Source organism: Clytia hemisphaerica, unplaced genomic scaffold (genome assembly GCF_902728285.1).
Source record: "Clytia hemisphaerica strain Z4C2 unplaced genomic scaffold, Clytia hemisphaerica genome assembly, whole genome shotgun sequence".
Classification (NCBI taxonomy): Eukaryota; Metazoa; Cnidaria; class Hydrozoa; order Leptothecata; family Clytiidae; genus Clytia; species Clytia hemisphaerica.
The window spans coordinates 1-14,621 of record NW_027103691.1 but is presented as its reverse complement, the minus strand read 5'-3'; the positions used below and the strand labels follow the sequence as shown (position 1 = coordinate 14,621).

The following is a 14,621-nucleotide window of genomic DNA, read 5'->3' as shown; positions in this document are numbered from 1 at the left end:
AATGAGACTTGATTCTTTCCACCTTCAGCTGGACATTGTAAGACGGATTCATCAATGCCAGGTCTTGATGTTGATGGAGCTGAGACGGTAGAGTTTGCATTTGTATAAAAACCGTGCACTGATCTCTCATTTGATGAACAAGATTTTGCACTCCAGGTAACACCTGGTCCACTTGATGTGACACTTTGATTTCTAGCTGATGACATTTCTATCAATTTTTCAAAGGTTTTGAAAATATAACTTATTACAAATAATCCATCGACCAGTTAAGATACCTTGAAGACACAGCACTGTTATAGGTATAATATCAACAAACTCTTCCTGCCTCTTTCGACTTTTTACTCCCAGAAAGAAAAAAATTTGGTCAAAATTGGTCAAATTTGTCCGAGGGTCGAAAGTTGGGCGGCACCCCCTCGCCAGCTCGCAACCCTAAGGGGTTGACCAAATTATGGTACTGATACAAATCTCTCAAACAAAGATACGTAAAGGTTTTGAAATCGAGCTGAGTGATAAGCTTGAATGTTCCCTTTTTTCTCAGTGTTAGCAATTTTCCCCAATGTCTCTTTAGTTTTCACCAAAAGTTTTTCGAATCTGATTTTTGTAAAAATCACAAGAGATTTGCTTGAGCCTCTTAGCCTAATAATTCACTTTTTATGAGAACAATTTTATAAGAGCAATGAGGCTCAAAAATGCCAAAAAGTAAGAACAACTTTAGAACAATGATGTGTCTGGAATGGCTATATTTTCAGCAAATTAGTTGCATGGAATTAGTAAAAAAGGGGGTATTAGACCTAAAGTACCTCAGTTTACCCTAGAAATAAGAAAAAAGTCAGACTCAAAGTGCGTGCCAAAAATAAGAACAGCTAAGCCTTATAATTTACTGGGTTCTTTATATTATATATAGGAATGTTCTTGTGAAAAATATGTGAAATCGAATTGACAAGATGATTCTGCATTATGAAACTCTGCGAGTCTGCAAGTGAATATACACAGCAGTTTTGGATGACATCAACTGCAAATCAAAAGCTAAGAAACTTGTTTAGTTTAATTGGAGTGTGACTAAGAGGGGGAAGAAGAACAAAACAAAATATCTAGCAAAACACACAAGAAGAGTGCAATGTAAATAAAAGACTGCAATAAAGGAAACTCTCAATGATTTAAATTAGTCATGAATCACTATGTTATTTAAAATTGTAAAAAATAAAAACACAAACAAATGAATTGGCACTTTCAAGTTTCAGTTTCACTTTCAACTTTTTTCTATACAAAAGAAAAGAAGTTTTTCTGTGGTCATACCTCTCTATCATCATAAAAAGAAATCACATGACAAAGTTGAAACGTCACTTCATTCATTTAGAGTTTGAGAGGAAAACGTGAAATAATCTAACTAACATTCAAAATACTTATCTCAAATCAGATTAAGAAGTTGCTGCATTCGGGTAAACAAAAAAAAATTCAGCCATGTTTTGATAGCCATGTTGGTTCCGAGAATAAAAAATTTCCCGCCTTTTTTAAATTTGTATGATGACGTCACATGACGTAAGCTCTCCCTCCTTGATACTTTTTCGGGAAAAAGCGTCGCGAAGGGTCGGTTTCGGCGGTTAGGAGTTTCTATGCGGGATTAGATAGATTTGAATTATGCAAGGATAATTTTGACATGTTTTCATTGGGCTTTAGAAAAACATAGAAACTGTTGCTTATTTTTAAAACACTCAAACTATTTTACGAAAAACTGCAAATGTTTGCGAATTTTTGTTTAAAGAAAAAACACTTGAGACGGAGTGGTTCTCGTTACAAGCTCGTGAATTTTCTCGGTTCATTCATTTTTTTCTTTCTCATATCATTCATTCTCGTATTTAACGAGTACTACCATATTTGGCAAATATTCTCTGGTTTGACGTATCGTCGTTAATGGGGATTATAAAACAATAGGGAAGAGAAACTTTCGTCCACAGCAACTTTCAAACAAAAACATTCATTATGACGTCAACATTTTTATACATTTGGAATAAATTTTCGTGGTCAGACGATTAAAAAATTTTACGCGGCGTATTGAGTTTATGTAGAATAGATTTCTTTTAGTAAGTTAGTCCCCGTTTCCCCTTTCAGAAAAAAACAACCAATGAGAACGGACTAAAATTCACATGGACCAATCAGAATGTCGAGTCACTTCCAAAAATAGAACCATTACTCACACACCTTCAAATACAAGGGATCTTTGAAAGGAGCTACATTCGAGAAGAGAAAGAAAGATAAAAAGTTGACAGAGAAGTCTTGAAAGAAGCATTTATAAAATATCATCAAACGAGAGAAAACTCGACAAGAAACACAACAAAATATTATAAACTTGAATAACTTTGTTTACTTGTTATGTCCCAAGTGGCTTTCCTCGATAGATCGTTGGTTATGAGCCAGAACTATAACAAATCAAATTTGAAATTAGATCTCAATGAGGGAGCTGGCAACTCGAGGAAGAGATCGTTTTTAAATGTTGCTGCCTCGCCAGCAATCCTTGCTTCTCCTGATTTGAAACTATTGAAGCTTGGAAGTCCAGAACTTGAGAAACTTATTATAAATACTGGAGGATTTATTCCAACACCGACTCCAAATGGACTATCGTTTGCAGCAGCAAATGCTCACAATGAGCATGGAACTGAAGATCAAGAAAGTTTTTTAGCCCGCGGCTTCATTGAAGCTTTACAAAGGCTACAACAACAAGATGGCCCAGGAACTACTTCAGCACCAACAACCAAACAATGGACAGTTCCTTCAGTTCAAGTTACAAATGAATCGATAAGCACATCATCAAAAGTTGAGACTAGCAGATGGCCAGGACAACCTCAAAGTAATTCAGTTTCTGTGATAACACCAACAAACCCTAACACACCAAGATTACCTGAAATTACAGCACCTTCTACCGTAAATTTACCAATTTCATCAACTGGAACAGTCAGTACAATGGGTATGACAGCTATTCCACGTAATTCAACATCTTATGTTACGAGACCTACAGAACTTTCGAATCCTACTTCATCTTACTCTTCTGGGTTGAATCTCCCTTCACAAGTCACTCCTTCGTCAATTATGGATTCTAATCAAATCAAGTCGGAAGACGAATCTCTTGACCAGGATGATTTAGACTTAGATATGAATCCAATCGATCTAGACGTGCAAGAGCATATTAAACATCAACGTAAGAAGTTACGAAACAGATTAGCAGCTCAAAGATGTCGTCGCAGAAAAATTGAACGAGAGGATACTTTAAAAGTCAAGGTTAAAGAGCTAAAAGCTAAAAATTCTGAACTCACCACCTTAGCCAGTCAATTACGTATGCAAGTTTGTGACTTAAAGCAAAAAGTTATGCTTCATGTCAATGAAGGATGTCAAGTGTTTTTAAAGGAGGATGAAAAATCAATGTCTGCTAAAGGACTATGATCATAGTATAGTTTATTTCATAACCAAAGGTTTTATCCTTGTAAATATACAGCGCGCATGCAAAACAAACTTAGGAAAAACAAGATTTTTAACTAGATTTTTGATGTATTTTATACATCGAACTTTATGAATACAGAATATTTTTTGATGCTTTTTTTTTTTGTTTATATAGTTTTAAAACCTCTCTTGTACATTTTCAAAAAGTATAATTCGTTTTACCGTGGGCAGAAATGCAGTCTTGACAGGTTTTAGATTGCATGAAATGGTTTATATATTATTTTTTCATTTTTGTATCTTGTTTTTTTTTCAGAATTTCTTGTACATTTGTAGAAAAGATTTTTATTTATGATGTATATCAGAGGCCTAATTTTGAGTATACACAATTTACAATTCGCTAAAAGCATATAACTGAATAACACATGAGATTTTTCAGATGTGTAATTTTTGAAAGGCCTTATTTTGATATATTTTATCAAGGGATTGAAAATTCCCTTCACCTATAGAAGAGATTCTGATAATTTCAAATTAACATTTTAGGATTTAAGAAATTATATTGTTAAGTTTTTTTGACAAATTATAAAACTAGCTAATAAACAATAACAAATAAAAATGAAAACAAATTTTTTGTCTCTCGTTTGTTTTCCACAGATCCTTTACTTCAATATTTAAGCTAAGCTAAATCTATTTCTTTACTTCATGAAAAATTCAGGGCTTTTCTTATATAAATGTAAAACAGTAATTGTTTATGAATATTTACCTTAACTTGACGAATGAATATATTCAAGGAACAATTCAGGATATTTTAACAATTTAAAAGCCTAAATTCAAAAATATCCACAGAGAGATCATCGGTTTGAGGATTTTTAAAATAATATTTTGAGTCAGTCTAAAAGTATTTGAGTATTAAATGGTCCAGGGTGTAGTACCTAACTATTTTCAGGATTCGACTTTTACTTACGGTGAAGTCAGGCTACACATACCTTATCGGCCCTAATTTTAGTCACCTCGTCAAAATTTAGTCACTAAGGGCCGACTAAAAATTTGGGCAATTTCTAAATTTACAAGCAGATGGAAAATAGGAGTAAGCTTAAAATACCTGAAAATAAGGTAAGCTTTGGTTATAAACTTTTAACTTGGCCCAAATTTTTAGTCGGCCCTAATTTTAGTCACCAAGCCAAAATTTAGTCGCTAAGGGCCAACTAAGTTTTAGCCGATAAGGTACACACCCCTTCACATGACAGATTTGAGTAAGTTTCCAATGATGTCTCTTAGACAATTGTCCATCCCCTGCGAATATGCACAGGCAATTGAGGTTCGATTCCCACTCGCAGCGGTTCACTTGGCAAGTGAATGAAAATTCGCCCGGGTCAACCCATGCCATGGGGCAGATTCGTGTTAGTAAATATATCAACAAATAACTCGAAAAGTTAAAGGCACAAAAAAAAACCCGAGATAAAAAATACCAAATAACTCGAAAAGCTAAAGGCACGAAAAAAACCCGAGTTTTCATTTTTGTGATGACGTCATAAAAACTGAAATTATGACATCACATGAAAAACAACTCGGAAAAATAACTCGGGAATTCCAGGCCCCACAAAAATGGGGCTCAAATCCTCCTGCGACTCAAACAAATAGAAATGGCTTTTATCGGGGAAAAAATGTCGGAGTTTTATTTAGTCGGGGTTTTTTTTATTCGTCGGGAGGGGGGTTCGTCACCTAGAGGCATTTTCATCACTTTCCCCCGACCAAAATTTCAAATTCGTCACTTTTCCCCAACAAAAATTTCAAATACGTCACATTCACCCGACTAAACTGTCCAAAAGAAATGGTTTCCTTCACTAGCTCGTCACCCCCTCAAGATTTTCGTCACTTTCCCCCAACATTTTTCCCCGATAAGGTATCTTTATTCAACCTCGAATCTTTATTGCCCCCGCAGGAGCGCAGCGACGAGGAGGCACTCATAGCTTCACGCATAGATATTGGACTGGAATCTCGAATCTTTGCGTTTGTGTTTGTTTGTAATTTGATTTCCGGCCAATTAAGTGTTCCGCAAAAATAAGGCGGTAAATTATACAGCGGTAAATGTTATACACATTTTCATATTACGTTATAGGCTATTACCATTATATATATTACATTTCATTAGTTTTGATTTAGCATTGAAAAGCTGAAGCGAGTGTTATAAATGCAAATTATAGAAAAAGTATATAATTACACCATAACACGAATTACAATATTACTTTTGCAAATCAAAACAAACAAAATGGCAGACTGGTTATGATAGATTTCGCTATATGCACAGACCGCGCAAAGCAATTTTTTTCCCCAATAATTTTTCCTATCCATCATTCCGTGATTCAGGGGGTATTGGGTCAGGGTCAGGGTTGCTAGTAACGGCTTGTCACTGTGCCGGGTGCATACTCGGCGCCTTGGGCCCCGCAGGGTTGCTAGTAACGGCTCGAATTTCAGTCAGGTTTAAAAAAGGGGTACTTTTACCCATATTATAATAACATTACCCCCGTCTTTTGCCAGTTCGGTATAACATGTTATGAATTGCGTGATTTTGCTGTGCGGCGATGGCTCAATGGATAGAGCGCTGGTTTCCGAATCTGAAGGTCTTTCTTTGGTGGTGGTTCGAATCCCACTCGATGCGAAAATTAGATTAGTCGAAATTGATGGAAAAATGATTGACAGGTATGAAAACTCAGTCAGAAATGAGAAACTAAGTCTCAGAAAGTAGAATAAACAGGTAAGGTGAAAGATAGGAAAGGGAAAATGGGCCGGCGCGCTCTGAGCATTTAGCGAAATGTGTTATGATGATGAGCTGATTCTTTCGTCTTTGACTGGAAAAAGTGTTTTGTATATTGGCTAATTTTGTTTCTTGTCTTTAAAAACTGAATAAATACTGTAATTTAGTCAGAAGTTCATTTCAGCAATGATTTCAATTCTTTTTCTGCTCAAGTTTTCAAATGTACATTTGTATACATTTTGTTCAAACTGTAATTTATCTTTGTCTGTTATTTTATTAATAACTACCTTTATTGTTTATAGATCTTCTTGAGCTTTAAAGACCATTATATGGTTGTAACTCAGGAATGTCTTTCTTAACTTGGTAAAATAAGATACCGGTAAAGTACAAAAAAGTAGAATGTATGCATATGAATCCAAAATTGAATGTGAATCAATGTAAACAAACTTTTTTTTTGGTCTTCAAAATAGATTTACCTCACTTAGAGTGTTTTCACTGTTTGTTCAGTGTGGTAAATCTATTTGGAAAACCTGAAAAAAGTTTGTATAGGCGCACATTCAACTTTTGCAGTTGTGATAGCCTACGTACCGTGAGATTGGGTAACTTGCATCAGTGGAGGCTAACATGCATAGCCCTCAAATGAAAGATCTGGCTGGTCATTAAAATACAAATCTCGCAGCTCTACTCTATACCATTTTTGTTTTGATTTAACTTTGTATTTTAATGACCAGTCAGGTCTTTCATTTGAGGGCTATGCATGTTAGCCTCCACTGATGCAAGTTACCCAATCTCACGGTAATAACTTGCGCTCCAGTAGTTTGGTGAAATAGCTCCAATTCTGGCTTTCCAAGTTAGGAGGGACCTTCCCGAAGGCATTTAACGGTGGTTAGACTAGGCACACAGACAGTCATACAGACCATAAAGTGAAAGTATATAGCTATAAACTCAAAAAGTCTAGCTTTCTGAAGGCACGTCTCTTCATTGTCTGCGCTGCGATCATCTTAATGGATTCAATCCTTTCAGCTTGGAGAAAAAGATTGCATCATGAAAAAAAAGTACTATGCACTTTAAAAGAAATTAGGCGCCATCAATTTCAATTTTCTCGACTGTACGTCTGAATGGACCACAATGGCATTCCTTTATTTTTCTTTTGACCAACAACATAAAAGATTTTGCTTGAGAAGTGCAATCACAGCGTAGGCGAGTGGAGTCCGGGCCTTAGCTAGGATTGGTGTCTATTTCGCCCTATTTAAGATGGCGCAGAACTTTTTGAGAAATTTTATCCGCAGTATTTTGACTCTTTTTTCAATCTAAAATTAATTAAATAAAATTTATAAAATTATAAATTGATCAAGAAAACCAAGTGCTGCAGGGGAACCTTTTAAAATTTTTTTAATTGGCAACTGTTGTCCACCCCCCCCTCCCCCCAATATCAGTGTTGATGTTGAGTCTTGTGAAGGTGCAAAAATTCAACTCCAACATTGATTTTGGGGGGAGAGGGGGGACTTGTCGGTAGAAATAAGTTATTGGACATCAGTTTTGACCACGATTGTCTGAATTTTTTGAAAAAAAGACTTAGTCGTGTGCGGGTTTCTGTTCAATAATGATGTCTACGTGGGACGGTGGTTTGTTTTGATTGAGAAGGCTTGTTTCCATATGTATGTTTTGATTATTATTTTGATAATTTTGGGGTCTGGGGCTGAATTATGGGGGTGAAAAAGGCTTGGGATGAGGTATCTAGCTTTGTTCTAAAATGTTTGTTTATATTTTTCTATTTACAGAGATAACTACAAAAATGATAAACAAAAATAATAACAAAAACAAAGTGACACTGGTACATTCATGCGAGATGCGGGCGCTCCATCAAAAGGCTGGGGTGTCAGTAAGCCAGCTGAAGACAATGTTTCCCATGTATTCGAGACGTAACATCCAGAGGCATGCCAAAAGGGAGATTGGAGATTTAACTTTGAGACACAAGAACGCTGGAGGACGACCGAGCAAAATAAGCGATCAAGACAGACGGGCAATTTTGCGAGCAGTGAAAACATTAAGGAATTCTGAAGGTGCAAACTTCACATCTGGCAGGATCAAAGTCATTGCTGGGGTTACCCATCTCTCCAATCGTACCGTCAGACGAGTTCTAAACAAGGGTGGCTATCGCTTTTTGCAAGGCCGTCGCAAGGGCTTGTTAACCCGCAAAGACTTGAAGTTAAGACTGAGATTTTGCAAAACAATCAGAAAGAAGAAGCTTGGGCTTGATTTTTGGCGGCGTGGGATTTCCTTCTACTTGGACGGTAAAGGTTTCCAATTTAAAACCAACCCCCAAGACCAAGCACGTGCGCCGAGGGCATGCCAGTGGAGGAAGAGGAATGAAGGGCTTGAATTTGGTCTGACGAGGAAATGCAGTAAGGCAGGTGTTGTCAATGTCAATTTTATGGTGGCGATAAGCCATGGCAAAGGGGTTGTGTTGTGCCAACCGTATTATGGGAGCATCAGGCCGAGAAAATGGCAAACATTGTCGATGAGCACTTTGACACCGCTTTTCAAAAGAGCTCCAACCCAATCACCCGCCGGTTTCTGATGGACAACTGTTCACGACAGAAGTCAAAGAAAGCAATGCAAGCCTACGAAAGGGTAAAGGCTTTGGTCTTTTGTATACCACCCCGTTCACCTGACCTGAACCCAATTGAAAACTTCTTCAACCAAATGAACCAAGTTTTGCAAAAACAAGCGTTGGAGCAGAATATTACGAGGGAAACGAAGGAGGAGTTCACCGAGAGAGTGCGGAAGACCATGTTGGACTATGACAAGACCAAGATCGACCGTATAATCGACACAATGCCTAAACGGGTAATTAAAGTAATACACGGAATGGGACGTCGCACCAAATATTAAGTGATAATATAGGTATATAATATTACTATTTTGTCAAATTTTAAACTTTCTATCTTTACCTATATTTCAATACTCTAGGATTATAGATTTTGATACTGAAAATAAGGACGCGACCCAACTTTTTTTCAACACGACCCATTTTTTTTTTAGGATTTTACATCAATACAAGGCCAAATGCAACACGACACAACACGACCCAACACGACCCACTTTTTTTAATTAAAGAAAATATAACTATTTCTTTAATAAAAAAGTTGGGTCGTGTTGGGTCGTGTTGTGTGTCGTGTTGCATTTGGCCTTGTATTGATGTAAAATCCTAAAAAAAAGTTGGGTCGTGTTGAAAAAAAGTTGGGTCGTGTGATGGTTCTGACAAACAACACGAGCGGCTGCTGGACTTAATTGCTTTATTAAAACTGCATGACTGGGAAAACTCCACTTGAAAGAATAACTTTACAAAAGCTTTATAAGCGATTCAAAAATTACACCGTCTTTAGACTTTGAAAATCTAAAACAACGATTAAAAGATTTATCGCTTCAATGACAAAAGGTTTCTACAAAGGCGCTATTATCAAAATTATATCGTGTTTCGGCTTGATAAAAACAATAACAAAAAGTTACCGTGAACATATAATATCAAAATTATCTTATTTTGGCTTGATAAAAACAATAACAAAAAGTTACCGTGAAAATATAATATCAAAATTATATCGTGTTTCGACTTGATAAAAACAATAACAAAATTTACCGTGAAAATATAATTGAAAATTATATCGTGTATGGACTTGATAAAAACAATAACAAAAAGTTACCGTGAAAATATAATTGAAAATTATATCGTGTATCGACTTGATAAAAACAATAACAAAAAGTTACCGTGAAAAACAAAATTGAAAAAATTATATCGTGTTTCGGCTTGATAAAAACAATAACAAAATGTACCGTGAAAAAATATCAACATTATATTGTGTTTTGACTTAGGCGTCATGCTCGTGCCCTTTGAAAACCAAGTCAGCAAAACATCGGCGACAGGGTTCCATTTTCTTTGGGTTTACAATTTTCTTGGTCATAGTGAACACCTGCCATCTCGTATCCATCATGGCTGTTTCTCCCTCATCTCTTGAATTGCCTTTGCCAATGAATTCAAAACGACGAATACTCGTTGAAAAAAATGGGACCGTGTTACTCCTTTCAATGGTTAGGTCGGTGGTAAAAGAATTTTTAGGCCTTGGTAAATTGACGGTGTCTCCCTCGAGGAGTAAGAGAAAGTCCTTCCAGTCAATGCATTCTTGTGACCATCTAAAGTCATTTAACAGGGCAACTTCTTTACCCTCTAATGTCACCCACGCATACTTAGTATTTGAGGGGTTTGAAAAAGTGTTAAAGACAAGCTGCAGGGGCGTTAAAAGAAATGACTTGCCACAAGTTGTGGGTCCAACTATAAGAACGTTGTTCCCTTTACCGCGCCCATTTTTCAATGCATTGCGAATTGCCGCCGCAAAAACATACACATTTATTCCGTTAGATTGCAAAATGCTAACTGCGCACCGCAGCCACTCGTGTTGTTGGCAAGTTTCGACACAATCGCCATGAAGTGCTTCTGCGAGTATGTCGAGCCTTGCCATTTTTTCACGTTCAATCGATTGTTCAGAGTCTTCCAACTCCCACGTACTCTCAATGAGTTCATTTACAAACTTCTTTGAATGCGTAACAACAAAAGCTTTCAGATCCCGCTCGCCATTTTTCGCCCGGAGTTTAGCAACATACATGAGAAGTTTGCGCGTTCTTATTCCCTCTCTAACCATAAACTCAGACACTTCAAGCGGTTTCAACTTTGCCGGTAAAAACTCCCGAGGCTCTTCTTCCTCCCCGTCCGACTCTTCCTCTGGCTCCAATCACGGTCACTTCATTCTCTCCATCACTACTGCTGTCACTAGTCACTAAATTAAGTCTCCTTCGCGTTGACTTTCTTTCGTTCTTTTTAACTGCCGACGACTTCTGGCTGAAAGTTTTCATGGCTTTTAAGGTTTGGGGGGTTTTGATGCGGGACAACGGAGAGTGGCCTTCACTGTGCAGAACTTCCTCGATCGGTTTTTCCTTGCAAATATACTTGTATGCGGCGGCATAGCCGTAACTCTTTATTTTAAAATGTATGGATACCCCAAAGTTTTTCAAAAACAACTTCTTAACAGGGTTAAACCGGAGAGAAGAAGTGAAACTTACGGCCATGTGGAAATGTTTTCCCCCATCGGCATGGTCCTCCATACAACAAGCCCACTCTATAATCTTTTTCTCGCCAAACGCTTTTACAATTTCTTCGGAAAATTTCTGAGTGGACGGGAAAATACTTAAATCTGCCTGACTATACGTTATGAGAAACACTCGCCTTTGTTGCGGTAAAGTCTTAAATCTTTTAATCTCCGATACTTTGTCGTTAGATCTCTGGTGACTTCTTTTGACTTTGGACATTCTTAATCTCTTGTGTTTTAATTTTATATATTGTAACTAAAAATATGAAAACAAATATACCTTTTCTAAGCTGTGTATGTATGTGCATGTGGAATGTAAATAGCTTCTATTTGTATATACTTTAGGGATGTTTATATGCTTAGAACAGACTCTTTTTTCCTTCCTGTCTTCAGAAAAATCCTCCAGGGACCCCTTATTAACCTTCTTCAGGTCCCTCTTGCAAAAAAAGCGGGAAAATCGACAAAATCGGGAAAATCGGGGAAAATCGGGAAATCGGGAAAATCGGGTTCGAATCCCGCACAAATTGCATTCTGGGTTATTTTGAATTCGCACATGGCCGCATGGAAACAACATGGCTCTTCAAAAAAATTTTTTTGCTCTTGCATGGGGGAACCTCTGTTCAAATTTTTATTTTTTTGAGACAATCCTGGACAGAACTGTTTGTCCACCCCCCTCCCCCCAATATCAGTGTTGATGTTGAGTCTTGTGAAGGTGCAAAAATTCAACTCCAACATTGATTTTGGGGGGAGAGGGGGGACTTGTCGGTAGAAATAAGTTATTGGACATCAGTTTTGACCACGATTGTCTTTTTTTTGAGTCATAAAAGTTTCTTTTTCCTGGTGGTTTCTTTTCAAAATATGTCTTTTCCGGGTTTTTTTGATTGAAAAATTATTATAGAAGGGGCCAACTTTTCGTTTAAATGATATTTGTTTTAAGACCGCTCTGGAAGTCTAAAAAGTATAAATAGCTAAAGAAGAGCATAAGGTTTATTTCATTTTTCAGCTCGTTGATTCTGAGGAAATTTTAAGATGAAGGTAAGAATATTCATAATTATACGAGACACATTATCGATAAACATGCCGCTCAATTTTTTTGCCTGTGAGTCGAAGGGTTATCTTTTCCTTTTCAAGAACTTTGAACATCTTCTTTGACCTTCCAACGACGCTGTATAGTAAAGCGGTTTATGCGTATGATAAAACTACTGAAAACTACTTGGCATACCAATGTCAATTCATTAGAATACGAATAATTATAGTCTCTTTTCACTTTAGACTCTTCTGTTCTTCCTGTTCCTTGCTACTCTTGCAACTTATGCTTGTGCTTCAAAGCATCCTAAAGGATCCGATGACGACGTCGACTTTGGGGAAGACTCCATATCCTCATTGCTGCGAAACGAAATCTTGAATAGGTAATTTCTTGGAGATTCTCTTGCGATTAAGTAATTAAAACATAATATTTCTTACAACCTAAAAAGTTCAATTTTTTTTTAAAGTTCTTAAAGTCATGAACTTTAAAGCTGCTATCATTTTTATGTAGTGATGAGGAAAACGAAGATAACGATGATAATGAGATTGAAGACAATGAAGACTTTGAAGACGAGGAACTTTTACAGAAGAACATAATGCAAAAAGATCCATTTCTTTTTTCTGGAAGAAGACGAAGAAGAAGAAGATGTGCGAGTCCTGCTAAAAAAAGTAAGTTTCGATTTTAATGGTTTTTTTATAAAAACTCCCCTTCTGATAATGCAAATAATCGATTGCTGAACGCCGGTATGTGCCGTCAAAAAATGGCTTTCAGAATCGGACAATGCAGCCCTTGAGCAGTGAAAAGGTAACCTTACAGTGTATTTTACCAAAGACCCTTACAGTGTAGTTTGATTTGATTTCTTATTTTTCTGGAGCCACTTGAAAATGTACCTGAGAGTCGACACAATTTCGCAAAACAAATCAAAATGGGAGTGAGTCAAAACTATAATGATACATTAGATCTTTACTGTCAGACTTGCAATTCAGCAGTCCCCAAACACACCCTTACAGTGTATTCTGCTAAAAGAAGACCCTTGTAGTGCACTCTTTCAAAAGTACACCCTTACAATGTATTTAGAGGGTCTCGAAAAACCTCCCCTTAAGGGCCGCACATGTCGTGGGTCGGACCATACGAGTGCCCCTCCCCAGGGTTTTTTCGCCGCTCCAAAAAGAAAAGATCTGATTTGTTCGAAACAGTTGCATCAGTTCTGTTTTAAGGACTATTATGATCTTTTGTTGTATAATGCATACAACAAAAGATTTTAATAGTCCATAAAACAGAATTGATACTAATAGACAAAACATAGATTCTATCGTTTTGCGTTTAGAATGCCATGTGGAAACCAATGGCTGTGGATCGGGCATTTTCACAAAAATTCCATACACTTACAAGAAATTGTTGACTCCTGCATGCCACAAACACGATGTCTGTTATAGCTGTGTAAGTCAATGATATATTTGATACTTTTTTGGCAAATTCGAACCCAGTCCCTTAGTTTACTTTTTATGATCCCGATAGCAGTAACGAAAGGTTGTGTTACACGTCCATCGGTAAAATCAAAAAGTGATGCAGGTGGCTCTGGGTAATAAATTGACTTTTTTTCTGCTTTGAGAATAGAGAGCTTGCAAGAACATATTTTTCGACGAAACTTGTGCTCTACTTTTGCAACGAAATTTATAATCTCAGCTTGTATCCGATTTGAAAGTTACACTGCGCACTTAAATTAAGAATGGTAAATATCTACAAGAATTGTCAACAATTTCAATAATTTTCACGTAACACTTTTTTGTTAATTCCAGGGCAAAAAATATGGTTGGTCACAAAAACCTTGTGATGTTCGGTTCAAAAGTGACATGTATCGATTATGCAGGTGCAAGTTAACAGGATGGAGGGTTGTTCTTCTACCGAATTGCTATAAAAGAGCATTACAAATGTACAGCATTGTGCGTCTCCTCGGAAAGAACTTTTACAACAATGTTGCTTCGGATTGGTGCAAAAGCTGTGTGATTCCATATGGAAGCCCTAATTATACTGTTTGAATTATTTTCATCTTTTGATGACCTCAGCTAAATTTCGATTAAATATAGACTATATTTTTTGCTGTTGGCAATGTTAACGGACTTAAAGGATGGGCTTGAAGGACTTAATGTAAAACACGCACGAACCCAACAAACTTTAACACGAACTATTTCTGCTGTAGCCAAAGCAAAGTCATTTTGCATTTGAATGATACTTCGTCACTTTGAAAATTTTTTAATCTACCACAATA

The 14,621-nt window shown here is 36.8% G+C and overlaps 2 protein-coding genes across 2 annotated transcripts; both read left to right on the top strand.

Annotated features, from left to right (window-relative positions):
- Positions 1–2,248: 2,248 nt before the first annotated feature.
- Positions 2,249–4,055, top strand: LOC136803849 (transcription factor Jun-like). Its single transcript, XM_067060569.1, has one exon. It carries the CDS (start codon positions 2,371–2,373, stop codon positions 3,433–3,435), a length of 1,065 nt encoding a protein of 354 aa, XP_066916670.1. The 5' UTR covers positions 2,249–2,370; the 3' UTR covers positions 3,436–4,055.
- An 8,241-nt stretch (positions 4,056–12,296) lies between these two features.
- LOC136803850 (uncharacterized) lies at positions 12,297–14,609 on the top strand. Its single transcript, XM_067060570.1, has 5 exons — positions 12,297–12,360; positions 12,598–12,734; positions 12,863–13,020; positions 13,680–13,792; positions 14,152–14,609. Exons 1-5 carry the CDS (start codon positions 12,355–12,357, stop codon positions 14,389–14,391), a joined length of 654 nt encoding a protein of 217 aa, XP_066916671.1. The 5' UTR covers positions 12,297–12,354; the 3' UTR covers positions 14,392–14,609.
- Positions 14,610–14,621: the final 12 nt, after the last annotated feature.

Bases quoted from the DNA above. Each gene is read 5' to 3' on its own strand.
- LOC136803850 (XM_067060570.1), top strand. The intron at 13,021-13,679 runs GTAAGTTTCGAT...TTTTGCGTTTAG, and splicing joins TGCGAGTCCTGCTAAAAAAA to AATGCCATGTGGAAACCAAT. The intron at 13,793-14,151 runs GTAAGTCAATGA...TGTTAATTCCAG, and splicing joins ACGATGTCTGTTATAGCTGT to GGCAAAAAATATGGTTGGTC.
- LOC136803849 (XM_067060569.1), top strand. From the start codon at position 2,371: ATGTCCCAAGTGGCTTTCCTCGATAGATCGTTGGTTATGAGCCAGAAC.